The sequence below is a fragment of the Carlito syrichta genome, unplaced genomic scaffold (assembly GCF_000164805.1).
Source record: "Carlito syrichta isolate Samal-C Ts95f unplaced genomic scaffold, Tarsius_syrichta-2.0.1 Scaffold141855, whole genome shotgun sequence".
Taxonomy (NCBI): domain Eukaryota; kingdom Metazoa; phylum Chordata; class Mammalia; order Primates; family Tarsiidae; genus Carlito; species Carlito syrichta.
This window is the reverse complement of record NW_007085951.1, coordinates 153,503-180,878: the sequence shown is the minus strand read 5'-3', so window position 1 is coordinate 180,878 and position 27,376 is coordinate 153,503. Positions and strand designations below refer to the sequence as shown.

The following is a 27,376-nucleotide window of genomic DNA, read 5'->3' as shown; positions in this document are numbered from 1 at the left end:
GTTGGAGTCTCACTCTGTCGCCCAGACTGGAGTGCAGTGGCCACTTCCGGCCACCGCAGCATCGACCTGCTGGGCTCCGGTGATCCTTCTGCCTCACCCTTCCAAGCAGCTGGAATTACAGGCGCACGCTACCACACCTGGCTAATTTTTTGATTTATTGTAGAGATAAGGTCTCAACAAGTTGCCCAGGCGGATCTTGAACCCGCGAGCTCAGGCAATCCACTCACCTCAGGCTCCCAAAGCGCGGATTACAGGCTGAGCCACCGAGCCTGGTGGTAAGTATTATTAATCCCCATTTTTCAAAGGAAAGCAATAAGGATGCAAGGTTATATGATTTTACACATTTACACAGTTGGCAGGTTAGAGAGCAAAGACTTAATCTGGGCAGCCTGTGCTTGCACAACAAACTGAAGATTTACCAGACACTATAACAAATGCTTAACACAGATCATCTAAAACCCTTTTCACAACAAATATACAAAGTAACATTAACAGCTACACTATATACAGGAAAAACGGCTACTTAACTGACCCAAGGCCATAACATTACTAAAAATTCTGTCTTAAACACTACGCTAGTCTGCCTCTAACCACCAACAAGCTACCTTAAAGAAATTAAATTGATATGGTAACATCCAAAATATAAAGAACTTCATAGTCATTTTCTGTAGAGGCCAGACAGTAAATGAGTTTGGCTTTGCAGGCCCCATGGTCTCTTTTGCAACTTGTCAACTCCCCTTCTGTGACACAACAGCAGCCTGGACAATATGTAAACAAACAGGCTTGGCTGTGTCCTAATAAAATCTTCTGTTTAGAAAACAGGCAACAGGTCAATTATGTCCCAAGGGTCATAGTTTGCTGCCTTACTATTACAGAGCCCAGATCGCTTTAATTTAAATATAAATTCCAAAATTCCAGAAATGCACGGTGTGAAATAATAGGAAGATGAATATATGACTATTGGAAAGGAATATAAATTTACATGGGAGCACAGGTAAAAATGAATTAGTGTGCATTTACAAGGAGAAGTAAAGGTGCAATTCTGACATGAGTGCAGCAGAAACATCTTGGCCCATCTGGATCCAAATCCTGGTTTTCCTACTAAACCGTGGCAATTAAAAAAAAAAAAATCTCAGCTGGGCTCGGTGGCTCAGCCTGTAATCCCACGCCTTGGGAGGCTGAGGTGAGTGGATTGCCTGAGCCCGTGGGTTCTAAACCCGCCTGGGCAACTTGGCGAGACCTCATCTCTACAATAAATCAAAAAAATCAGCTGGTCATGGTCGCGCGTGCCTGTAATTCTGGCTACTCGGAAGGTTGAGGTGGAAGGATAGCCAGAGCCCAGTAGGTCAAGGCTGCAGTGGCCGAGAGTGGCCACTGCACTCCAGTCTGGGCGACAGAATGAGACTCCAACTCAGAAAAAAAAAAAAAAAAATTCTCTAGACCTTGGTGATCTTGGTTTTAAATGGGAAAGTAAAGTTTCCCCATTATATGAACATGGGCTGGAGTCGGGGGTGGGAGGGGTGGAGTGGGAGTGTATTCTCTAGGCTTTCGTGATCTTTAAATGGGTAAGTAAAATTTTCACCCCACAGCATAGTTACCAGGATTAAAAGATAGAATCACTGCTTGAAAGCAAAATTAGTTACTCTGGACAGACAAAATTGGCTTGATGAAACCAAAGACTATGTCATTTATCACCCATGTTTTATCAGTTTAGAATTTATGGCTCCATCAGAAATTACCTAACATCCTGGGTTTAGGAAGTGTAATTCTTTCTTGAACAGAAAATTAAGAGCGAGTGCCTAAACATACTAATATCTTACTCAAACTGGCAATGACTTATTCCACTAGATCAATATCCAAGGTTTTTTTTAACAATAAACCCAAAAGCCAGATAGATTTTGCCACAGTGTGCTCATTTTCAAGCATTATCTTTTCCCTCTAGAATCAGTAACAGAGAACAGATATCTCCCACTTTGGTCACATCGATTATCAACAATATGGCAGAAAATTTTATGAGCATGCTGCAATGTCTTATTTTTCTTTCCTCTATTTCTTTCAAATTTTAACAGTACGGAAGTATTGAGTTTTTTATAAAGCACATTAAAGACTGGTATTAGTAGCAATATGTTGGAAATGACAAAACCATTTTCTTTCTAAGTATGGCTGTAAATCACATTTTCTTTCACATGCTGAATCGTTAACATCGAAAGTTGAGATCGTAAATTTCCTTACGATCTTCTTCACGAATCACTTCTAATTTTTATTTTCAGCACAGAAGCAAGCTATTTGTAATCAGAGTTCTACAAAGTGAGCAATCACCTGTGTGTTGCCACTGCTCTCAATTAGGGAAGAACTGCAACTCACCTTCCACACCAACGATGGGGAAAGGGCTCTTTGGAGATGGTCCCTTTCAAGTTACTATCAAAAATTTCTACTTCGTTGGGAGCTAAACAGTGTGCACACATGGACACAGAGTGTGGACTATCTGTCACTGGAAGCTTGTTAAGGGTGGGAGGGGTAGAGGGATGAGAAATCACTTAATGAGTACAATATACACCGTCAGGGTGATGGATACACTTAAAGCCCAGATTTCACCATACCCAATATATCCGTGTAATAAAACCACACTTGTGCCCTTTAAATTTATACGAAGAAACAAAAATAGGCCGGGCTCGGTGGCTCAGCCTGTAATCCCGTGCCTTGGGAGGCCGAGGTGAGTGAGTTGCCTGAGCCCGTGGGTTCGAGACCCGCCTGGGCAACTTGGCGAGACCTCATCTCTATGATAAATCAAAAATTAGCCAGGCGTGGTAGCGCGCGCCTGTCGTTCTGGCTACTTGGAAGGCTGAGGCAGAAGGATCGCTGGAGCCCAGCGGGTCGAGGCTGTGGTGGCCAGGATTGGCCACTGCACTCCAGTCTGGGCGACAGAGTGAGACTCCGACTCAAAAAAACAAAACAAAGAAACAAAAATAAAAACAAACAAAAAAAAAAACCTTCACAGCTTTGAGATGAGCTAAGAATACAAAATAAAACTGCCTCACAATAACATAATATGTTTCTGTTAGGCCCTCTTTCTCAGAAAGATTTGCCTCAATTATAGCTTTCATCCACTTCAGGAGTTTGAGATGGAATGGATGGATTCCCATTAAAGGTTCTCCTATTTTTTATTTTTGGTATTAACAGTTGGTAACTCTAAAAGACCAGGTATTTGCTTTCAGAAGGTTGCTTTTTTTTTTTTTTTTTTTTTTTTGAGTTGGAGTCTTACTCTGTCACCCAGGCTGGAGTGTAGGGGCAAGCTCACGGCCACCGCAGCCTTGACCTGCTGGGCTCAGGTGATCCTTCTGCCTCAGCCTTCCAAGTAGCTGAAACTTGTGGCCTACGTGCCACTGCGACCTGCTAATTTTTTTATTTATGGTAGAGATGAGGCCTACGCGCCACTGTGACCTGCTAATTTTTTTATTTATGGTAGAGATGAGGTCTTGCCAAGTTGCCCAGGCTGGTCTCGAACCCATGAACTCAGGTAATCGTCTTGCTTCGGTCTCCCAAGGTGCTGGGATTATAGGCATGAGCCACCACGCCTGGCCTTTTTCTTCTTGCCATCAACATTATTAACCCGTTATCTTTTAAGGTTAGTATGCTTTTTACCTCTGGCCTGGAGAGTTTTGTTTTAAAAACTTTGACTTTCTACAGAAAATACTATAACATATGAGGGGAAACCCAAAAAAGTGAAATTTATTTATAAAAAATTGTGTATTTATTCTTACATGTTTAAACCTCAGTCACTTTTAAAGTTCTCTCTGTTACATGCAACACACCTATTGGGAAACCTTTTCCACTGCTCAAAACAGTTTTATGCCTTTTAGTGCTTCTGCCATTTTTTGTTTCACCTCTTCCACTTTTGAGGACTCTTTTTATCCAGGGAAACACAAAACAATCCCTCCAGATAAGATGGTTTGAATAGGGAAAGTGGTGGGGCACAGAGATCATGCTGTTTTTGGTCAAAAACTGCTGATCACTCAACGTGGTGTGGACAGGTGTGCTCGTAAATCACCCATCATGAAATGGGCAAATGCACTGAAATAATCTCTTTTAAAAAAATTCACTGAAGTTGGATGTAGCCTCTTACAATGCTAGCTGGTACATTGATGCCTATGACTTATACCAAATGGCTTATACCAAGCAGGAGCTCCTAAAACAAATGTTGAATAAGCGAATGCCAACTATTATCTAAACAGCTAGCTTGATAGAGATCACAAGAACTTCAGTCCCACTGCAGAATACCAGCTTTCTGTAACTTGTAGTCACACATCATTTAGGTTTCAAGAAGAGAAACCCTGAAAAAATCTATCTTTCTCTGCCAGGGAAATCTAGGCTAACGAATTCATTTGACTAGACCTGCTGCAGTAGGCCCTGAGAGTCATGTGAAAAATCCCCTAAGACAAGGATGCCTTAGGTACTTGAAAAACGGTGGTTCAAACAAAATAAGCAATTTTTTTTGCACATTCACTTATGTGCAAAAATGAATAAGAAATTGTCATTCAGTAGAGAGTGATAAAATTAAACAATTCATCTTGCATTGTATGTTCTTTAAAAAAAAAGAATACTTTCAATGAATTTTAAGCTGAGTGTTTTACTCAGAATAATGTCAGTTTTAAAAGTTAGAAATGTAGACTCAAAAACACTGCATTAAGTGAAAGAAGCCAGACACAAAAGGCCATGTACTCTATGAGCCTCCTTACATTAAACATCCAGAATAAGACAAAATTATAGAGACAAGGTAGATTCATTTTTGCTTGGGGTTAAAGGTGAGTATTGGAATGAACTGTGAATGGACCTGAGGGATCTTATGGGGGTGATGAAAATGTCTTAAAGCTGGATTATGGTGATGGTTGCACAGTTTGGTAAGTGTATTGAAGCCACTGAATAATATACTTAAAATCAGTGAATCTGACATATGCAAATGATACTTCAATAAAGTTGTTAAAAAAAACAACAACAAAGGGAAATAGACACTGCAGTGATAATTAGGAACGTATTTGAGGCAGAGAAAGTAGCCCATTTTAAGCTCTAATATAACCGTAGAGCTGAAATCATTATATCTTAATAAAAAGTGAGAGGAAGACTCACAATGTTGCAACATTCATGGATGAACTTTAAAAATATTTGCAATAAGCCGGGCTCGGTGGCTCAGCCTGTAATCCTGCGCCTTTGGGAGGCTGAGGTGAGTGGATTGCCTGAGCCCGCGGGTTCGAGACCCGCCTGGGCAGGCGAGACCTCATCTCTACAATAAATCAAAAAAAAAAAAAATTAGCCGGGCGTGGTAGCGCACGCCTGTAGTTCTAGCTACTTGGAAGGCTGAGGCGGAAGGATCGCCGGAGCCCAGCAGGTCGAGGCTGCGGTGGCCGGGAGCGGCCGCTGCACTCCAGTCTGGGCGACAGAGTGAGACTCCAACTCAAAAAATAAATAAATAAATAAATAAATAAATAAAAATATTTGCAATATATTAAAGTTCAGTTAAGTACATAGTCAATCACTCTAGGTCTTGAAGAATCTTTTACTGTCTACAAAACAAATATGTACTTGATCCAACAATTTACTCATTGTTGTAGCATTTGGTTGTGTAACATAAACTGAATATTTGCTTTTATTTCATGGAGACAAGAAGCACATTCTTTAGGTCATCTAGTTCACAACACTCTCATCAGGAACATTTCAACAAAAAAAGAAAGCTTAAGATATCAACACTACAACCACTTTTTGATGCAGAAGACACTGCCATACTGATAAAACAATTTAAACACAATGTACATCATCTAAGTTAAATTCGATAGCACAAAATAATGGGATACTCACCAAATCTCCTTCTTTAATGAAATCTAATTGCAACTACTCACTCAACTAAGATTTACTGAAACTTTCTGTAAGCCAGGCACTCTGTATGATTCTGAGTAAGATCCAGCTTTTACCCTCAAGGAGTTCATAGTTTAGGTAGTGAAAAGGCAACAGACAATACCAAATAACAAATAGACACTGCAAAAAAAAAAAAAAAAAAATACCAAGGCGTCACCCAACTCAGTGTTTGTTAAATGAGATGACTCCTAGTTGGGTAGAGTCATCTCATTTAACAATTTGGGATTTGCCAAGCAGCATACACAGGGTACAAAACAGACTGTATAATTAGGATTTCACATTGTGGTAAGTCCCCTACATATGAATGAATTTTGTTCTAAGCACGTTCGTAAGCCCAACAAAGTTAACCCAGGTATCCAACTAACAGAATCAGCTATATAGTACTGTATTGTAATAGATTCATTACACTTTTTACACAAATAATACATAAAAAATAGATATACCATATGTAAAGTACACAAAACCACAACCACTTGTAGAGGATGCACACACGTGACAACGTACACCAGACACATGAACTATGAACTAACTTATATGACTGAACATGTGAATCATCTTTGGGTGTTCACAACTTGAAGGTTCATATATAGGGTACATAGTGTATTTGAAATTAATTATTGCACAGTATGTTAAATTAAAACTATTTCATCAATGTAAGAAGCCTTGCAATTTGGAAAAAAAACCCATTGTTTTTTTTTGGTTGGGGAAGGCAGTAGTAGTAGAATGGATAGAAATTTCAAACTCTGGTTTTTGCTTCCTTTTCTCTGGGAGGCGGGTGGAATCTAAGCAAACAGTGGATTACCTCGAACCACCTCTTCCACAGACTCTGTGGTGGTGGTAGTGGTGGTAGCGATGCTGGTGGTTCTCTCTGTAGCCTCTTCATAGGGCTCCTCGGCCTCTTCCTCTACCTCTTCACCATCCTCATCATCCTCGTCATCATCAGCTTCTTCTTCTTCCACATCAGCTACTTCCTCCTCCTCTGTTACTTCTACCACTTTGTCTTCACTGTAAGGGAAAACAGAAATAACAGCAACAGTCAATTACATAAATTTCAGGAAAGGAAGGCAAAATTATCAGCACTGAATTTTGGAAATCTGAGAGAGAACACAGCAGCAATGAAAACAAACACACAAAAAAGCTTGAAGCCAGCAGGGCTAAGTATAAATTCCAACTCGGTAGGTCTGAAAAACTTTTTATTCTTGGGCACATGCCTTCCTGGTTCAGACTGCTGCCAAAAGGGAATACCAGGATTCCAACGATATGACTTTCTGAAGAAGGCAAAATCATGGAGACAACAAAAAGATCAGGGTTTTCAGGTGTTCAGGGGAAGGGAGAAAGAGATGAATAGGTGGAATACACAGGATTTTTAGGGTAGTGAAACTATTCTACATGATAGTGCAATGGTAGATACGTGGCATTACATATTTGTCAAAAGCTATAGAATGCCCAACACAAAATGTGAACTCTAATGCAAAATATGAGCATTGGTTAATAATAATGCAATAGTATTAGCTTAAATGTACCATACTAAGGCAAAATATAGAAGTAGGGGAAACTGTGGTGGGTGGGAAGATGAGAGAGGTAGAGGGGAAAACTCTTTGTTCTTTCTGCTCAAATCCTCTGTAAACCTGCAAGTGCTCTAAAAAATAAAGTATATTTAAAAGGGGGTCAGGCACGGTGGCTCAAGACCAGCCTGGACCACATAGCAAGACCTTGTCTCTACAAAAAAAAAAAAAAAAATGAAAAAGTTAGCCAATGTGGTGGCATATACCTGTAGTTCCAGTTAATCTGGGGGATGAAGCAGGAGGATCGCCTGAGCTCAGGATGCTGAGACTTTGGTGAGCCATGATCATGCCACTGCACTCTGGCCTGGGCTACAGAATGAAATCCCAACTCAAAAAAATAACATTAAAATTTTAAAAAAAGTTATAAGGGGAGGACGAATAGTAAAGCTGAGTTTATTGTATTATGAGAATTACTTTTTATAATGTATATACAAGAGCCACAGAGTATCTGCATAGTAGTAGACACGCAGTAAGTGTAGGTGGAAATTGGCTCAAAGCTGCTACTGGAAATTTAAATTGGACACAGAAGGGGAAGAAGAAACTGGCTTAAATAAATCTACAATATCTCATTGCCAGGGATGCCTGCTGAAGCTATTCAGTCACCTGGAAGGCTTGTTAAAACACAAATCATCAGGTATCACCTGCAGAGCTTTATGTTTTCTGTTTTTCTTTTTTGGAGTATGAGTCTCATTCTGTCACCCAGGCTGGAGAGCAGTGGCATGTTCATGGCCAATGCAGCCTTGATCTGATGAGCTCAGGGGATCTTTCTGCCTCAGTCTTTCATGGAGCTGGAACCACAGGCTTGCAACCCCACTCCTGGCTAATTTTTTTGTTAGATTTATTGTAGAGACGAGGTCTGGCCAAGTTGTCCAGGCTGGTCTCGAATCCCTGAGCTCAGGCAATCCTCTTAACTTGGCCACCCAAAATGCTGGGATTACAGGTCTGAGCCATGAAGCTTGGCCACCTGCAGAGCTTTTAATGAAGCCCCTGAGTTTCTGATCAGTGGGTCTGGGATGGGGTCTGAGAATGTGCATTTCCAACAAGTTCCCATGTGATACTGCTACTGGTGGTCAGGAGACAATACTCTGAGAATCACTAAAATATGCAATATTTACAATAATGACAATGGATAACCAGTACCTCACAGCAAAATTGGGGGGAGGATCAGAAATAATATTCATAGCATTAAATATCTATATGCTGATGCACAATGGTGAGTAATAAATCAGCAAATTTGGATGGCAAGAGAAGGGCATGTCTGGAACAAAATTTAAAAGGTCTATTAAGAAATCCTTTTGGAAATCATGTATCTGCCAGTGCAGGCATAGTTGAGAGCATTTTAAAGAAGACAAATGAAGATAAGAGCCTAAGGGCCAAATAGTAAAAGTCTATCACATACCACTTGACCAGACAAGGGAAATCGATGCTCCTGATGGGATCACAAAACCAATACCAATAGGAAAAAGACCTAGATGTGGCAGAAGATTTCAATCTACCAGAGCAACTGTCACAGATCTATTCAAGAAAAAGCATCACAGAAAAAGGATTAAGAGCTACCATGTTGACACTGAAGTATGTCCAGAAAAAAAAGAGAGAGAAAGAGAGAGGGAGAGAGAGAAAGAAAAAGAAAGCAGAGGAGAATTAACCACCCCAGAGCTGATTCTGGCCAATGAGGAGCAGCTCATCATTGGGAAAAGTAATAGGAACCTGGGGCATTTGTATCAGCCATAGTGTGCAGCCTTAAAACAGTACTGCGAGTAGGCAGTATGCAGGAAATCGGATTTTGAATATGTTAGAGAAAGAGAACAGTGTGATTCCATGATCTAGGACAGTGGAAGGGAAGCTGTCTCAAAAAAGCTTAACGACTTTCAAGATTCAAACAGCCCAAGTAATTCTGCTGAGAGCAGAAGGGAAAGACATATACAGAGATAAATACAGTACTAAGGGGAATTCTCCAGTTAACTCAGAATTAGTTAATTAATGTATTTATTATTTACATTGAGTCTCACTCTTTCACTCAGGTTGGAGTGCAGTGGCATGATGCCCACTCACTGCAGCCTTGGCCTCCTGGGTTCAGGAGATCCTTCTACCTCAGCCTTCCAAGTAGCTGGGACTACAGGTGTGCACCACCATACCCAGCTAATTTTTTTATAGAGATGAGGTTTCAGTATGTTTTCCAGACTGGTCTCAAACTATTGGACTCAAGCCATCCTCCCGCCTCAGCCTCCCAAAGTGCTGGGATTACAGCCCAGCCTAACTCCCAGAATTTAAAGGACATTTTAAACAAGTTGTATAAAGACGTGTATGACCCCCATGGAACACCTAACTATGATTACAGATGCAAGAATGGCATAAAAGACTTTTATAAAAGGTGTAAGACCCCTACCCCAAGCAGAATGCATTTCTAACTCTGATTAAACATGCTGCAAGGATAATAAATGAAGACATCCAAAGAAGCTGGACACACGTGACTAAAGAATAAAGAAAAATGTATTAAGCAGAATAGTTAACAATGTTGCCTCTTCTCAATAATAACTTATTTGTGTGCTAATAAATGAAGTGCTAATACAGAGAAGACCCTAATCAGTTACTTTAACATTTCTACAAGACCATGAAGAAATGGGAAAAAAAAAAAAGGAAGAGAAACATCAGCATTGTTAATCAGATGATATAATCCTTCATCTGCTTAGAGATAAATAAGATGAAATAATTGATTTTTGACTGCCTGAACTTCAGCACAAAGTCTAGAACTTGGGGTAACATTTCAAAAGAATCCTAAACTTAACAGTTGCTCAGCTGTCCTAAACTTCACGCTGGATACACGCTCTAAATTTTTCTAGAGAATCGCAATGCTGTACTGGTAATGAATCAAATAAAGATTACCTGATGCATGTCATCAATTCATTTATTGTGTCTGAGATCTCTTCTTTATTCAATCAAATCACAGGCACCAATGCTGTTCCCCAATTTAAGCGGAAAATTCAAGGAAAGTCAGGGAGAAAAATCGAATCAAACCAACATTCTCCTGAAACCATGAAGTGTGCACATGATCTTAAGCCATGACTAGAGTGACAGTGTCCAAGTGTGTGATCCAGGGTTAAGATCACACCGTACTTCCTGGTGGGATGGTGAAAACACAATCCCAGTTACCCTGTTATTACTTGAAAGTTGCTCTTGAAGCTCCAAACAGAAAACATGCTTATGAAAACAGCTGTTGAATGTGATCTGCATTCTGACATGTGCCTAGCCATGAAAAAGAGTGAATTATATGCCCATCATCCATCACTGCATCTGCCTGAGCAGTCTACTGGCATAATAACGAGGAACAGAAACAAATAATAGTTTACTTGGCTAAGGAATTAAATTATTTGCTAAGAGAACTTGGGTCCAGTTCTTACTACCATAGCTTTGACTTCTGGAATTAAATTTGAATGTCCATGAATTCAATTATCCATTTGGACTCTGCTTAAAACAGGAGCACACAGTGGTGTTTTAACAATGTTGCCTCTTCTCAAAGAATGTCAAACATGCCAACAGCACAACTTTTAATTGCAGTTTTCATAGCAGGAAAACACAGGGTGGGGAGGGGATTCATTTTCCACCATCTCTTCAAATGTCAGACAATTGTGCTGTGAGACCCTTTTGAAAAGCTAACACAGTGTAGAAAGACACAAGAACACAGAAGTTCACGAAGACATGAAGCTGAGTATCACAAAGCAATTTCCTTGCAAACAATCAAATAACAACTCATAATAAAATAATCACTTGGGAACATGGTGGAATGTTCATACCACATTCATAAATTTTAATGGTTGTCAATGTATAGCAGTTGGCTTTTACAGCTTTTAAGCATCAATAATGAGAAATACTTCCACAGAATGAGGAAACTAATCACAAAATGGTGACCATCCCAGGAGTATCTGAATTTAATCAGAAGGTCAAAGGGACATTACTATGAGGAAATAAATCACTGATGATAAAATTTTTATGTGTCAGCATGCAAGATTTTACTTTGGTGACGGATAAACGACATCACAAAGGTGACTCTCCTTCTATTTCTAAATAAAGGCTGACCTTGATATCATTCCACGTGTAGCTGCCGCCAGGTAGTTTCTTTAGAGAGTGCAAGGGTTTGATTCACAGATCAGTTTTCATTTCTTGTTATTAAAGTCATGCAAAACAATTCACCATATACATTATTAAAAAAGAAAAAACCGTAAGAGACCTGGCATGATGGCTCACGCCTGTAATCCTAGCACTTTGGGAGTCTGAGGCCAAGAGTTCGAGACAGCCTGAGCAACAATAGCGAAACTTCATCTCTACATAAAATTAAAAAACTAGCTAGGCGGGTGGCGTGTGCCTGTAGTCCCAGCTACTCGATAGGTTAAGGCTGTCATGAGCTGTGATTGTCGTGATCATGCCACTGTACAAAAACAAAAATAATTCCATATGACATTCTGGAACTGGCAAAATTACAGAGACACTAACAAGATCAGTGGCTGTGACGAATTGAGGGGGAGGGAGGGTAACAGAAGGAACAGAGGTGATTTGGGGGCAATGAAAGTACTTTGTAGGATACAATAACGGTGGATACATTTCATCATACACTTACACACAAAATAAACAACTACCAAGAGTGAACCCTCATGTAAACTGTAGATTGGAGGTAATAACGGTGTGCTAAGTAGGTTCATCGGTTGCCGCAAATGTACCCTCTGGTGGGGCCCTCAGTAGTGGGGGAGGCTGTGTATGTGTATAGGGTCATGGGACACATGGGAAATCTCTCTACCTTCTGTCCAGTTTTGTTGTGAACCTAAAAATGCTCTAAAACCTTTAAAAAAATTAATTAAATAAATCAATTTCAAGTTGTTTTTATTCTTTCATAGTTTCTGTTAAGAATGGCTTCTTTCTTCCCATGGTAGGACAAACAAAGAACAGGAAACGATGTAGAGAAAGTTCCAGTTCCCGCAGGAATGGGAATGTGGCCGCTGGAGAGATCTCAACTACTTCAGTGATGAGGGAGGAGGGGAGACAACCATTGCCATTTCCCAAAACTCAACCATCAGCCAGGGGGAGGTCAGAGGAAGCGGCTCCTACTGGTATATGTTGATCTGGAGAAGGAAGAAAAAGTCTTCGGAGTCTCTCAGAGTCAGAAACAGAGAGAAATAAATCAGACTTTAAAAAAAGACAAACAGAGGGTGCTCCCCCTCTGCCTTAGATCTCAGTGTTGCCAGAGTCTTTACAACGGAAGGGACTGTGGCTGGATAAATCAGTTTGTACCAAAGAAAAGCAGTTTCTGAAATGAATGCTGTGAAATTAGGAAAATCAGAAGTCATAGAAAATGGGAGAAAACATAAAAGAAAGAAAGTTTGTTCCATTTGGTTCTGAGTAAACGTTTCAAGAGTGGGAGGGCAAAGAAAAAGCCAGTACAGCTGGGCATGGTGGTTCATGCCTGTAATCCCAGTACTTCGGGAGGCCAAGGTGGGAGGATGCTTGAGCCCAGGAGTTTGAGATCACCCTGGGCAACATAATGAGACCTTGTCACTACAAAAAGAAAAAAAGAAAAAGGAAAACAATTAGCCGGGCATGGCGGCGCATGCCTGTAGTCTCAGCTATTAAGAAGGATGAGGTGGAAGGATTGTCTGAACCCAGGAGGTCAAGGCTGCCATGAGCCATGATTGTGCCACTGCACTCCAGGCTGAGTGACACAGTGGGATCCCCCGCTCCAAAAAAAAAAAGAAAAGAAAGAAAAAGCCAGTACCTATCCCATCTACAAGCACTGTGAGAAGCCAAACCTAAGAGAACACACCATCAAACAGCATTTACATAAACTTTGAAAACAGGCACACCTCTAGGCAGATAGAACTCGGGTCAAGAGAGAGGGTTCTGGGTACTGGCGAGGCGCTGTGTTCTGATCTGAGTGCTGGCTCTCTGGCTGCATTCAGTTAGAAAATTCACTGAGCTATATTACCTGTGTTATGTGCACTTTTCTATGTATACCATAGTTCATTAAAAAGGTTGCAAGGGGCTTTCTGTTATTTGCAGCTAAAGGCATTTCCTGGAGAGGGTTCACAAGCCCACCTTGGGACTTGGGCTTTAGGGACATAACCACAAGATTGAGTTACCAAAAATTCATGACAGAGGCCATTACAGGGGAGCCGTAGGACACAGCCTTAATCTGAAATTAGGCTGGTGCCATCATTCTTCCCCTAAAGAACGTCTATTCGGGGGGAAAGAATCTACACTAATTGCCATATAAGTAACAGACGTACTGCATATAAAATGCTTCAGAAATTCAAAGATGTGATTCTTGTAAGCTGGTAGGATACGAAAGATGGGTGTAGGGGTGAGGCAGGAATATCCATAAATGCACAATCAGAAACAATAAGGCAATAAATGTGGCTATGATGGAATTTCACATGGGAACTGAGTTCAAACAGTGAAGAAGGCTAAATTGCAGAGACCAGGGTATTTGGCTGTGTTTTCCTTAGTAAGTGGATAAGCAATTGAAAGTTAAGTATTTGAAAGGAATATGCAAAGATTGATAATGAGCAAAAAAAGGGCATTTATTCATCCATCAAATCATTCTATTAAGGGCCTCTCTAAGCCAAGTGCTAGTCATTCAATCAACAATATTTGTTGTGCTTCTACCCAGTGACAGTATTATTCCAGACAGAAGGGGGAACAAAAGTGAAAAAGATAAGTTCCTAAAAATAGATCTACCATTTGATCCAACAATCCTACTAAGAATCTACCCAAAGGAACAAAGGTCGACACATTAAAAAGATACCCACACCCATACGTTTATCACAGGACAATTCACAATCGCAAAGATGCCGCATCAACCCAAATGCTCACCCACCGATCAGCGGATAATGCCTGGGCAGCGAGACCTCATCTCTACAATAAATAAAAAAATCAGCCGGGTGTGGTAGCGCATGCCTGCAATTCTGGCTACTTGGAAGGCTGAGGAGGAAGGATCGCCGGAGCCCAGCAGGTCGAGGCTGCGGTGGCCGGGAGCGGCCACTGCACTCCAATCTGGGCGACAGAGTGAGACTCCAACTCAAAAAAAAAAAAGAAAGAAAATGTGGTAAATAGTATACACTATGGAATACCACTCAGCCATCAAAAAGAATGAAATAATGTAACTTGGATGGAATTAGGGAACATTGCCCTAAGTGAACTAACTCAGGAACAAACAAACACCATATGTTCTCACTTAGAAGTGGGAGCTAGATGGAGAATCTGCACAGGCATTGAGAATGGTATAATGGACACTGGACACTCAGAAGGAGGAGGGGGATGGGGTGGAGGTACGGAAAAAATCACCCACTGGGTACAATGTACACAGGAGGGGGTGGTGGGTACATTTAAAGCCCACACTTCTTTGCCACTATATAATACAACCATGTAACAAAAAAAACTATATGTCCCCCCTAAAGCTACTGAAATAAAGAAAAGTAATGCTAACAATTTTAAAAGATGAAATCCTTGCATTCTTGGAACATATCTATGAATGGGGGAGGCACAGTTATAAGCAAGTTTTATAAGAAAAAAATTCAAAACTACTGTAGAGAAAGGAACAGGGGCTCACGAGGTAGTGAGTGACCGAAATACATGTGTGCGGGAGGCAGGGGTAACATTTCAAACAGGGTGGTCGGGGAAGGGCCCCAGGATCCTGAGTCAGTGAACGGAGGCATGGAATGCTGACATCAGTTACTAGAAAAAAAACAAGCAGGTGGGTGGATGGTTAAGGGAAAGGGAACAAGTGCAAGAGCCCTGACATGAGGGAAAGCTTAGGGTGTTCATGACAAACAACAACAACGAACCAGTGAAAGCAGGGAGTAGCGACAGGAGGGCTGGGGTAGGTGTAAGAACCAGTGCTGGAGACAGACAGCCATAGCAGAATGGCTCCATCAGATTTCAACGTTAATGATGTCTCCACTGCTGGGTAGACAGTGGACTCAGGAGATAGGAGTGGGAGATGGGAGGCTCGACACTATTCTGGGAGCTAGGGATGTACCAGAAAGCAAGGGCAGCTCACAGGGCAAACAGTCAAAGGAACAGACATCATCACCTGCATGAATGTAAAATCAGCCATGATAACAATTACAAATGGCTAAGAGACCCAGAAGAGTGAGCTCTGACCAGATTTCAGGTGTGCAGCGAGGCATCCATGAGAAAAGGATGACTGAAATGTGCCCCAAAGAAGGCCCAAAGTGGCCAGGTGCGGTGGCTCAAGCCTGTAATCCTAGCACTTTGGGAGGCCGAGGTGAGAGGATTGCCTGAGCCTATGGGTTCGAGAACAGTCTGGGCAACTCGGTGAGACCTCATCTCTACAATAAATCAAAAAATTAGTCAGGCGTGGTAGTGCACGCCTGTATTTCTGGCTACTTGGAAGGCTGAGGTGGATGGATCGCTGGAGCCTAGCAGGTCGACAGTGGGGTAGCTGTGAGTGTGCCACTGTACTCCGGCCTGGACGATAGAGTGCACCTCCAACTCCCCCCCCCCAAAAAAGAAGATCCAAAGTTAGCAGCTCAAGAAGAGTGGGCAGAGTATGTGCAAAGGCCCTGTGGTAGGAGAGAAGAAAACCTGATCTCCTGAAAGGGAACCAGTGGGCAAGAACAGAAAGACGGCTTGAAGAGGGGCAAAGGCTACAGCCTGTGACTTGTACTTATACATCCTGTGAGCTAAAGGTGGTTTTTGCATTTTTAAAGGGTTGTAAAAACAAAGGAAAGAAAAAAATCGGAAAATTATGTGACAGAACTGATGACCTATAAAGCCTGAAATCTTTTATTCTGTGGCCCTTTCCAGAAGGTATGCTGACTCCTGGCATTGAGGGTGGGCTGGTAGTGAGGTGGTTACAGCAAGACTGTGAGACTGTGCCCTATCCTGATTTAAAACAAAGACAATACAATGAAACAAAGTGACAAGACCCATGGGCTCTCAAATGGCCGAGTGCTCAAATTCTTCTGCAGAGGCCACTGTATTATTAAGCACCGGTCAGGTGATTGTTTTCTTAGCTTTGCCCGCCTCCCCAACCTTGGGAAGGTGAATCTCCTTTCTCTCTCTTTCTCTCTCTCTCTCTCTTTCTCTCTAATTTACTTTATAAATACACTTTGAAAACTTTAAACATAAAAAATAAAAATAAATAAATAATAAAATAAAATTCTCCTGCAGAAACAGCAAGGATCTCTGCTTCTTGCCTACCCCAGAGGAGGTGTAGACACAGGCCGCATGGAGGCAGGGCTTCTGAAGCCTAAGTAGTAGTAGGAATGTGAACTTGGAGCCAGCCTGGATCTAAATCCTGGCTCTCAGACCTTGAGCAACTTACTTAACCTCTGTGTGTCCTTGGCGTCATCTGTGAAATGGTACACTTACAGGGAGTTCCTTGGCAGCAGGGGTGGAGGAACAAATGAGGTAATATTTGTAAGGCACTTAGAACAGCATCTGACTCACAGCAAGCAGGCACCACATAAGAGAAGTAAAACAAGACCGGGCACGTGGCTCATACCTATAATCCCAGTAGTTTAGGAGGTTGGGATGAGAGAACTGCCTGAGTCCTCGACTTCAAGAACAGCCTGGGCAACTTGGTAAGACCTCGTCTCTATAGTAAATAAAAAAATTAGCCGGACATGGTAGCGCATGCCTGTGGTTCCAGCTATTTGGAAGGCTGAGGCGGAAGGATCGCCTGAGCCCAGCACGTCAAGGCTACGGTGGCCATGAGCATGCCACTACACTCCAGCCTGGGCAACAGAATGAGACTACAACTCAAAAAAAATAAAACAAAGGCCACAGGCACCGGTTAAAACAGTGCCTGGCACAGACCTGATGCCCCCAAAGCATGTGTTAAATGGATGAACAGTATCCTGACTAAACATCATGGCACTATTGCTCCAAAACAATCAGAGCAGATGTATTTAGGACAGCATACAGAGTTTGGTTCTACTAGTAAACATTAAAAATGTCAGATGACAGACATCCTAGGCAAGATCTTAAGACAGAATACAAAATTACTTAATTTTTAAGGTTAAAAACCCCACAAAACTGTGTTGCAGATTACATCTTCAAAATTCTAGTACCACAGAGTACAATGACATTAACATTACACTACTGAATTCAATACTAAGTTCATGTAGACTCGCCTATGAGGGTTCTCACCAATTTCAGGAATAAAACTGAGTTCACTAAAAGGTGTCAGGCATGAAAGCAAATTGAAGGAAGATTATTAAAATGGCAGTTTAATATAAAATGAACTTCTTTTAATACATGATCTTGTAAACGCTGCCTCATTCACTTTAGTGAATTTCTAAAAAAAAAAAAAAAAAGACTGAAATGAGCAAAGAGGTAACAGAAGCATTAAGGCCAAGCTTTTGCTTAAACTGGCAGCACCTGGATAGAACATTTAAGAAACAATTTCTCTTTTCTCCACTGTCTCAGTACACGTGTATGGTATGAAGAATATTTCAACAATAGAGAGACCATCTAAATAATACCGCTAGGACATGATAAGACAAATACTAAGACTGGACAGTTTACACAAAAACTGGTGAAACTTCTTCAGAAAGCTGGTGTCACAATATAAAAAGTGCTGTTCTAGCCTGGGCAATATAGGGAGATCTATTCTCTACAAAAAAAAAACAAAAAATAGCCAGGTGTGGTGGTGACTGTAGTTCTAGCTACTCAAGCTGGGGTATAAGAATTGTCTGAGCCCAAGAGGTCGAGGCTGCAGTGAGCCATGATTATAACACTACACTCCAGCCTGGGTGACATAGTGTGGCCCTGACACACAAAAAAATGCTGTTCTGAAGCCCAAGAGTCAAGGACGTAAGGCACTGGGCCTTGTGCTGGATAGGCTCTGATGTAAAAAAAAAAAAATGGTAAAGGACACTTCTGGGACTCAGGGAAAATCTTACTATGGACTTGGTATCTGATGGTATTAATTTTGTGAGTGAGATGGTGACATTTGGGAGCTGCAGAAAAATGTTCTAAGACTTTAGAGACACACGTTGACATATTTAATACACTTGCTGTCTGAACTTTTCTTTAAAATATTTTCAGCATCATAAAAAGTATGTTAAAAGAGGGAAAATGATATTCTGGCAAGACTTTTAAATCTGGAATATAATTATAGTAAAAGACTAAATTGCTTTTTTAAAGACTATCTTGGAGGCAAGTAATGTCATATATAATCAAAAGCAGATTATTGTCCTGACAGTTTTATGAACCAACTAGAATTAAGGAGAAGTACCTAAGGTGATAAAAAGTTTCAGTGTCATTTTAAGCTCTTGATATGTGAAACAAAATTTTGGTTAATCAGATACTAGGTCAGAAAACTTTGAATAAGCACATTCCCCACGTCTGAAGATTTAGCTGCTGATAAGTATGGGTGACACAAACTTAATGTAAAATTGACTTCTTTTAATACATGATCTTTTAAACTCTGCCACATTTACTTTAGTGAATTTCTAAAAAATTAAGACTGAAACAAGCAAAGAGGTAACAGAAGCATTAAGGTCAAGTATATGAACTTTAGTCATGTAACAAACAATTTGGTTCACACTAGGATCCAGGGTCTGCTCTTGACTGAGAATGCTGCAGGGAATAATGCAGACACAATGTCCTGCCCTCTTGACATTTACATTCTATAGGGAGGGAAAGATACAAGAAACCAAAGCAAAAATGGCTGGGCCTGCCTGTAATCCCAATACTGTGGAAGGAAGGCTGAGACGAGAGGATTGCTTGAGCCCAGAAGTTCGAGACCAGCCTGAGCAACAGAGCAAGAACTTGTCAAAAAAATAAAAATGAAAAAGACAAAGCAAAGATGTTATGCTATGCTAGCACATTACAAGGCAACAATGGCTATGGAGAAAATGACAGAAACAAAACTAGGTAGAGTAGGTTGGGGTGCGTAGTTGGTGGGGCTCTTGCAATTTTAGCAGAGGGCAATAAGAGAAGATGCTCTGAAAAGCTATCACTTCAGCAAAAGCTGTGTGCCTGAAGTCATAATTGCAAAGATGTGGCATCAACCCAAATGCCCATCAACTGATCGGTGGACAATGAAATGTGGTCTATATACACTATGAACTATTATTCAGCTAACAAAAAGAATGAAATAATGTCTCCTGCAGCAACAGAATACTTTTAAAAAACAGACTTACCAAGGCAAGAAAGTGGGCTTGTTGGAAGGGGAAATGAATGGAATCGGAGGCTGCATCCTAAGTGAACTAAGGCAGGAATAGAAAAAACCAAACACTGTATGTTCTCACTTAGAAGTGGGAGATAAGCTAAGGATCTGCAAAGGCGTAGAGAATGATATCAAGGATACTGGAGACTCGGAGGGGGAGGGGGAAGGGGATGGAGGGATGAAAAAAATCATCTATCGGGTGTAATTTGCATAGGTGAGGGTGGTGGGTACACTTAAGGTTCAAACTTCTTTGCCACTATATAATCCAACCACCTAACCAAAAACTATTTTACCCTCTAAATCTACCGAAATAAAGAAAAGAGAGAGAAAAAAAAGGAAAAGCTTTTCACTGTGTCTATAATAAGAATTAGTATAAAGCTATAGATGGTCTCTGTGCAAAATGTCTACCAAGCCTTCTAGAAAGGTCACAAAGCAAGAGATCGTCCTTTTCTTTTAAGGACACCTTATGAAGGACATTCCTTAGGAGAAGGAGAAGCTGTCTGCTTCCAGGAGCTTCTATCATCTCTCCTGTGAAAAAATAAATGGTTCTATTTGGCAAGAAACAACAACAACAACAAACTGCTCCTTCTAGCACACTGCAAAAGTTGTAGCCATACCTTGATCTGTCCCAGATTCTTAAGTGGGGCCCCACTCCTAGAAGGACCAGGGAGGGACAGACTGAGGAGTCCGCATCATTCATCCTCAGGCGACATAGCATGCCCCCCACCTCTTTGGTCTGTGGGCTTGCAATATGTAGAAACGTACTTTAAATTCTACAGGAAAGGTAAAGGCAAACGTAGTCTGTTCATAGTATTAAACTCTTGGGTTAGCCAGAACATTTAAGGAAAGCATGTTCTGGAGAGGTAAAATTGTTAGTTCATTTTCCATTTGTGAGCCAATAACATTTTTCCCCTTCCAACAAGCCAACTTCCTTGTCTTGGTAAGTCTAGTTTTTAAGAGTATCTGCAGGTAATATCCTAGACATTTGTAGGGTCAAAAATAACAAATACTGACACTCCTTGTACAATACAACAAACGTAGAAGGTACAGGGTAAATAAAACTTGTGAATTCTTTTCCCTTCTCAAGGAAAAATTACTCTTAAATATACTCTGGTTAATTGAATGTTCTAGAGACCTAGATTGCAGAGAGGAGTCTGGTGTAGTGACTAAAGGTGCATTTTCTGGAGAGCTAGAGTGGGTGCTTTGATTCTCGGCACTGCCACCTCCCAGCTCTGGTGTGACCGTGAGCAAGTGACTTATGGTGCTGACTCAGTTTCTTCATCTTTAACATAAATGATAACATTAGTTATCTTAGGGGAGTGTACCACTGTACTCCAGCCTGGGTGACTGAGTGAGACTCCAACTCAAAAAACGACAGCTTAAAATTATAATTATGATCTAATGTTTTCTTTTAATTGAAAGAGATCAAGTTTTGAAAATGGTATAAATAAAAGTCTACTTTGCTTTTCATATACAACGTTTTCCTTGGTTTATTATTTAAGAAAAAATCTATTAAGACCTATTCTTTATTGGGCACCATGTCTAGTAAATTCCCAGCTGCTGACCACAAGCTTGGAGTCCTGCAGAGACAGGCAGGTAGATGGACATGAAATGGTGCTGTAAGTGATGTGTACATTAATGCTAACAGATGGAACAAATGGTATTGACAGGGCCTGGGGGGGAGGGACTGAAGAATAATCTATTGAAGTGGTAAGAGGTGAACTGGGAAACCATGAATGAATAGAAACCTACAGAGAAGATGGCAAAACAGGCACTGCAGAAAAAGGAACAGCACACATGACCAGAGGAAGGGTCTGCAGGAACTGCCAATACTCAGGACAGCTGGAGGACAAGAGTCAGAAATGAATTGACTGTGGCCAAGGTTCTACTCTCTATCACGGAAGACTTTGTGTCGTAGCTTGAAGAGTTGGGGCCTTAATCTACTAGTGATGCAGAGTCTAGTAGAAAAGCTTTAAGCAGAAGAGTGGCAAGATTTGTTGTATTTCAACAAGCATGAGCTGGCAGAAGTGTGGAGGACAGACAGGTAGGATATGGAGAAGAACAGGTGACCAACTGGATGAAGGGGGAGAGAGAGAGGGTGAATCTGATACTTCAAGAAGGAGCGATGGGTGGAGACTGTTACCAATGGTAACGGGATACAGCAGGAAGAATGGACAGTGAGGAATGGAAGTTAATGGGTTCAGCTTCCGTCATAACGGCTTTGAAATTCTGTAAGACACTGTTAGAGAGGCATCCAATAGAGAGCCGGAAATGAAGAACTAGATATTTGGGCCACAAATACACAGATTCGGGAGACACTGTTGTTCTATTTCCACTAAATAAATAGCACTGCACCTTTTTGTTATTTTTTTTTTTAAATGGAAGAGCTACCATTTCTGAGAGACCACAGATAAGAGATCAGATGGTCACTCACTTTCTGCATTGATATGTCCCATTATGATACTATATATAAAGAGAAATAAAATCTAGCCTTCTGAAGTCTAATTATAACATTTCTCCTTCCTTCCCCTCTTTCCCCACAAGGATAATTCAAGACTGCTTTCCAATTCCGAGATCTATATGAGAAATTTCCTAAGAAGATATTTTCTAGTATTGATTAAAGAGCCCAATCAGGAACAATGTTTAAAACAACAGTATATGGCCGGGCTTGGTGGCTCAGCCTGTAATCCCAGCTCTTTGGGAGGCCAAGGTGAGTGAATTGCCTGAGCCCGCGGGTTCGAGACCCACCTAGGCAACTTGGTGAGACCTCATCTCTACAATAAATCAAAAAATTAGCCGGGCTTGGTAGCAGGTGCCAGTTGTTCCAGCTACTTGGAAGGTTGAGGCAGAAGGCTCGCTGGAGTCCAGCAGGTTGAGGCTGCAGTGGCTGGGAGCGGCCACTGCACTCCAGTCTGGGTGACAGAGTGAGATTCCAACTCAAATAAATAAATAAATAAATAAAATAAAACAACAGTATAAGAAAAGTCATTCTTTCAACAAATGCTAGTGGGCACCAAGTGTTAGAAATTCTGATAGATCTGAGGCCCCAGAGAGGAAAAAGATACGGTTCTTGTCCTCAGAGACCTTACAGTCTATTGGGAGAAAAAGAAAATATTAAAACATGTGATTAGTATCAGGATGAAAATACAGGCTCCTATGATTAGAATAATGGAGAAGGGATGTTTTCTTTTGAAAAGAATGATCAGGGAATTCATTCTGAGACGATGACAGCAAACCTGAGATTGAAGACAGAAATAAATCCAACAGGATCCTGGGGAAAGTCATTACAGACAGTAAGATTTGTCAGCCCTGGAGTGGAGCAAGCTCAGCACGTTGACTTGTGTGATACTGAGGCAGCTGGGGAGACAGAGGCACAGGGTGATACTGTGGCGGTAGGGAGGAGCCAGATCAAATATATCAATACTCATAAAGAATGTAGACCTGTCAAGGGCCTGGCACAAACTCCATGTTGTTACCCGTTATCATCATCCTCTGCGTCTCCATGCAAGGTTTCACTGTCTTTTCTCTGAGCACTTGGTTTTTACATGTACAGTATGGGAAGGCCACTAATTGGAGAGTCCAGGACCAGTTTTTATGTATATATGAGGGGGAACTCCCCCCAAAACCCTGGAATTATCTTTTGGAGGGTGGGCCCCATTGTAATACAGGCTTCCCTTGCTAAGTAAGTATTCTAGGAACCCATTGGCATCAGTGTACTAGCCAGTGTTGTTGTAAGAGGCTACATCTGGCTTCAGAGAATTTTGGGGGGCGATTCTTTCAACATGTTTGCCTATCTCATGATGGGTGATTTATGAGTACATCTGCCCACACTGCGCTGAGGGTTCAGAAGCTTTAAACAAAAAAATGGCATAATTCACCCAACCTCACCCCGAGCAACTTGTTTTTTTTCCCGCTGGATGAAAAAAGTCCTCAAAGGGAAAGGTTTTGCCAATGCGGAAGAGGTAAAACAAAAAACAGCAGAAGCAAAATTGATGAATTATAAAATGGTTTTGAGCAGTGGAAAAAGCATCTTGATAGGTGTATTGCACCAAACAGAAAGTATTGTGAAGGTGACTGAAGTTTGAACACATAAGAATAAATACACAATTTTTTATAAATAAATTCTGGGGTGGGGTGCAGTGGCTCATGTCTGTAATCTCAGCATTTTGGGAGGCAGAAGCGAGAGGACTGCCTGAGCCCAGAGGTCCGAGACCAGCCTGGGCAACTTGGCGAGATCTTATCTCTACAATAAATTAAAAAAAAAAAAAAAAATAAGCTGGATGTGGTGGCACGTGCCTGTAGTGAGGTGGAAGGATCACCTGAGTCCAGCAGGTTGAGGCTGCAGTGGTTCTGAGTGTGTCACTGCACTCCAGCTTGGGCGACAGAGCGAGACTCTGACTCAACCAAATGAACAAATGAATGAATGAACTCCAAGTTTTTTGGGGTCCCCCTCATAGATGGTCTATATTCTGGCTGCTGTATAAAGAATGGCTCAGAGTGTTGGGTGGGGGAGGGGTGAGTACAGAGAGGAGAGATCAGGAGAGTAGAAATCCACAGGATGATGCAATAACGACAACAAGAAATAATGGGAGTGTAGACTAAGACCGTACTGGAAAAGATGGAGAGAAGAGGATGAATCCCAAACTGGCATGACTTACAGAAGGGACAATGATGAGTCCCAGGTTCTTAACAATAATTCCTAGGAGGGAGCATAGGACCATTACTGAGATGAACTGAGATGAACTTCCTTTCTTTGAGATCACCAAGTTGGTGGAGGAATTAAGAACTTTCTTTCTGACATGTTAAAATTCATATAGCTACAAAATAACTAGGTAGAGTCTGTGCTGGAGAAATAAACCTTGACCTACTCAACCTCCAACTAGTATTTAAAGTCAAGGGCACAGATTACAGTGACCAAGAAGAAAGAGCCAGTCAGGAAAATACTGTAATAATTGAAAAGAGATACCAGGGTCGGGAATTTAATGGGCAAAATTTCAAAAAACAAAGTAGTCATGACTGGATCATGCAAAACAAATGAAAAAAAGGTTCCTAAAGCCTTGTCTAAAAAATGGGCATAAAAGACAAGTTGAAAAAAACAATGACAGGCAAGTTACATTTTAAAAAGGGCTTCTGAGAAATGGCAAAAATGATCAACTCTAAGAACTTATTAACCTTAAAGTGCTTTATTCGGAAATTTCCATCCTATAAATGTTCGGATTCCTGAGCCCAAAGATATCTGGACCTGTCTGCTGGTTCTCTGATGGGGCAGATAAAGGTGCTATGAGGAAAAGTACATCTTAGTCACTTGTCAACTAATACTGAGGGTGGAGCAAAAACATTACTCTGTTTAGGAGTCACAATCATGACAAAAACCATGGATGTCCCAAATATAGTACTTGAGATGGAGAGGTGGGCCATATATAGCCAGTTTACCAATATGCAGGTTGGGTAAGAAAATTCTCAAATAAAAGCTAGAAAGGTTATCTTCTAGTACAGGAACTATGGAGAATGGTATGGAGATTCTTCAAAAAACTACAAATAGAACTACCATATGATTCAGCAATCCCACTACTGGGCATTTAACCAAAGGAAAGGAAATTAGTAAGTCAAGAAACAACTGCGTTCCCATGTTTACTGTAGCACTGCTCGCAATAGCCAAGATATGAAATAAATTCAAATAACCAACAATGAATGAATGGATGAAGAAAATGTGGCATAGACACACAGTGGAATATTATTCAGCCATAAAAGAATGAAATCCTGTCATTCATGGCACCATGGATGGAACTGGAGGGTATTGTGTTGAATAAAAAATTACAGCTAGATTGGGGGAAAAAATTCCAGTGTCCAAAGCTCTATAGGATGACTATAGTTAATAATAACATATGATACAGTTTCAAATAGGTAGAAGAAGAATGTTTAATGTTCTCAACATAAAGAAATGAAAAAATGTTTGAGATGATTATGCAAATTACCTCAATCTGGTCACTATAAATTAAATTATACAGAGCTGGATTAGGTGGCTCACATCTGTAATCCCAGCATTTTGGGAGGCAGAGGCTAGAGGACTGACTAATCCTGGGAGTTTGAGATCAGTCTAGGCAACTATCAAGACCTCTTCTCTACAAAAAAAAGTAAAACAAAAATCAGCCTGTGCACGCCTATAGTCCCAGCTACTCAGGAGGCTGAGGTGGAAGGATCTCCTGAGCCTAGGAGGTCAAGGCTGCAGTCAGCTGTGATAATGTCACTGCACTCCAGCCTAGGTGAAAGAGGGAAAACTCAACTCAAAAAACAAATAAAACATCACTATATAGCTCATAAACATGTCCAAATATCCTGTGACAATTTAAAAATATTTTTTAAAAGCCATCTTGTTATGGATGGTCTGTGCCTAAGTGTTGCTAAGTATGTTTCAGCACTAATATGAGCTGTAAGTGAGGTTGGAATATAACTGGACTAGGTACCTTGAGATGTTGTAGCTGTGGTCTAAACATCCTGCTCCACTGTGCACACATAGTTCTACCATCATTAAATTACATTAAATGCAGTGTTGTCATCCTGAGACTACCTTGTAAACACATTTTCATAAAACCAAAGTGCTTCATTACCACTTCTGACATGTGTATGACCCCTTGGCTCCAATTTTCCAATAATAGTTGCCATAAAGTTCTCCTGAGAACCACTTGAGGCTAACCGATTAACATTCAAAGGATATACAGTGGGAAACAAATGAATAGCATATTCTAGGAGACGAAAGATTAAACCTTTGAGGTGTCTTCCCTTACATATAGTAGTTAAGAGTTTAAGATATAATAATTTTTCTAAAACCACTTTTGAAATATAATTTAAATATAAAAATGAAGGTCCTAAAATATATAGAGAAGGTTTAAAGTAGAATGACTTTACAACTTTTTGAATATCTATTACATTTCTATTTAACATGTCCAAAAGAGCCCAAATCAATTCCATTCATTTTTTACGGCCATTTTCCAATCATGGAAATCATATATTCTTATTTTTTTGCTTCCCTAAAATAAAAAAAAAAACCCAGACTCCTACATACTTAAATTCATAAAAGAATATCATTATTTGGTTACTACCAAACTTATTTTAATAATGTTCTCAACCTTGTCTAGGACAAAAAGTGCTTAAGAAGCCACTGTCTATTATTATTGATTATAATAATTAAAAGACCTACACTAATGTTAACATACCTAATTAAAAAATATTAATAATAGTCAAGACAATCAAACCAAAGGTGGGAAATTAGTCATTGGGCCCCAAGGAGAACTATTATATCTGACAGCATGAACTGATGAGTAGGAGAGTGATTTGCCTATGAAAACACCCCACGCTGGTCTGCCTCCACTAATGATTCCAATGTATGCATTATTTTCCCTCCCTGGTGGTCCAGTGGTTAGGATTTGGCACTCTCACCAATTTATGTGTTATGAACAAGTCCACTGCACATTTTAGCAATTCTACATGTGTCCATATCTTTAAGAATCCTAAAAGCAAATGCTATGATACAAGTGACTGTAATTTTTCCTGGGTTAGAGATAAGGAACAGGTTCAAAAGGATCCTATGAGGGTAAAGAACATTTTAAACCTCTGATGATATTTTTGAAGCAAAGATCATCCTATTTACTAACAAGTCCGCTCCTTCCTTAACTACTTGGATACACCTATTACAAATGATGTCTGTTTCCTCACACTA

The 27,376-nt window shown here is 40.7% G+C and overlaps 1 protein-coding gene across 8 annotated transcripts in view; it reads right to left on the bottom strand.

The window, feature by feature from the left end:
* Positions 1–27,376, bottom strand: part of APP (amyloid beta precursor protein) — a 227,244-nt gene that overhangs the window by 118,716 nt on the left and 81,152 nt on the right. For all 8 annotated transcript variants that reach the window (XM_021708509.1, XM_021708507.1, XM_008049940.2 and 5 more), the window contains exon 5: positions 6,710–6,912. In XM_021708509.1, the coding sequence (XP_021564184.1) occupies positions 6,710–6,912 (203 nt within the window). The remainder of the gene's footprint in view (positions 1–6,709; positions 6,913–27,376) is intronic.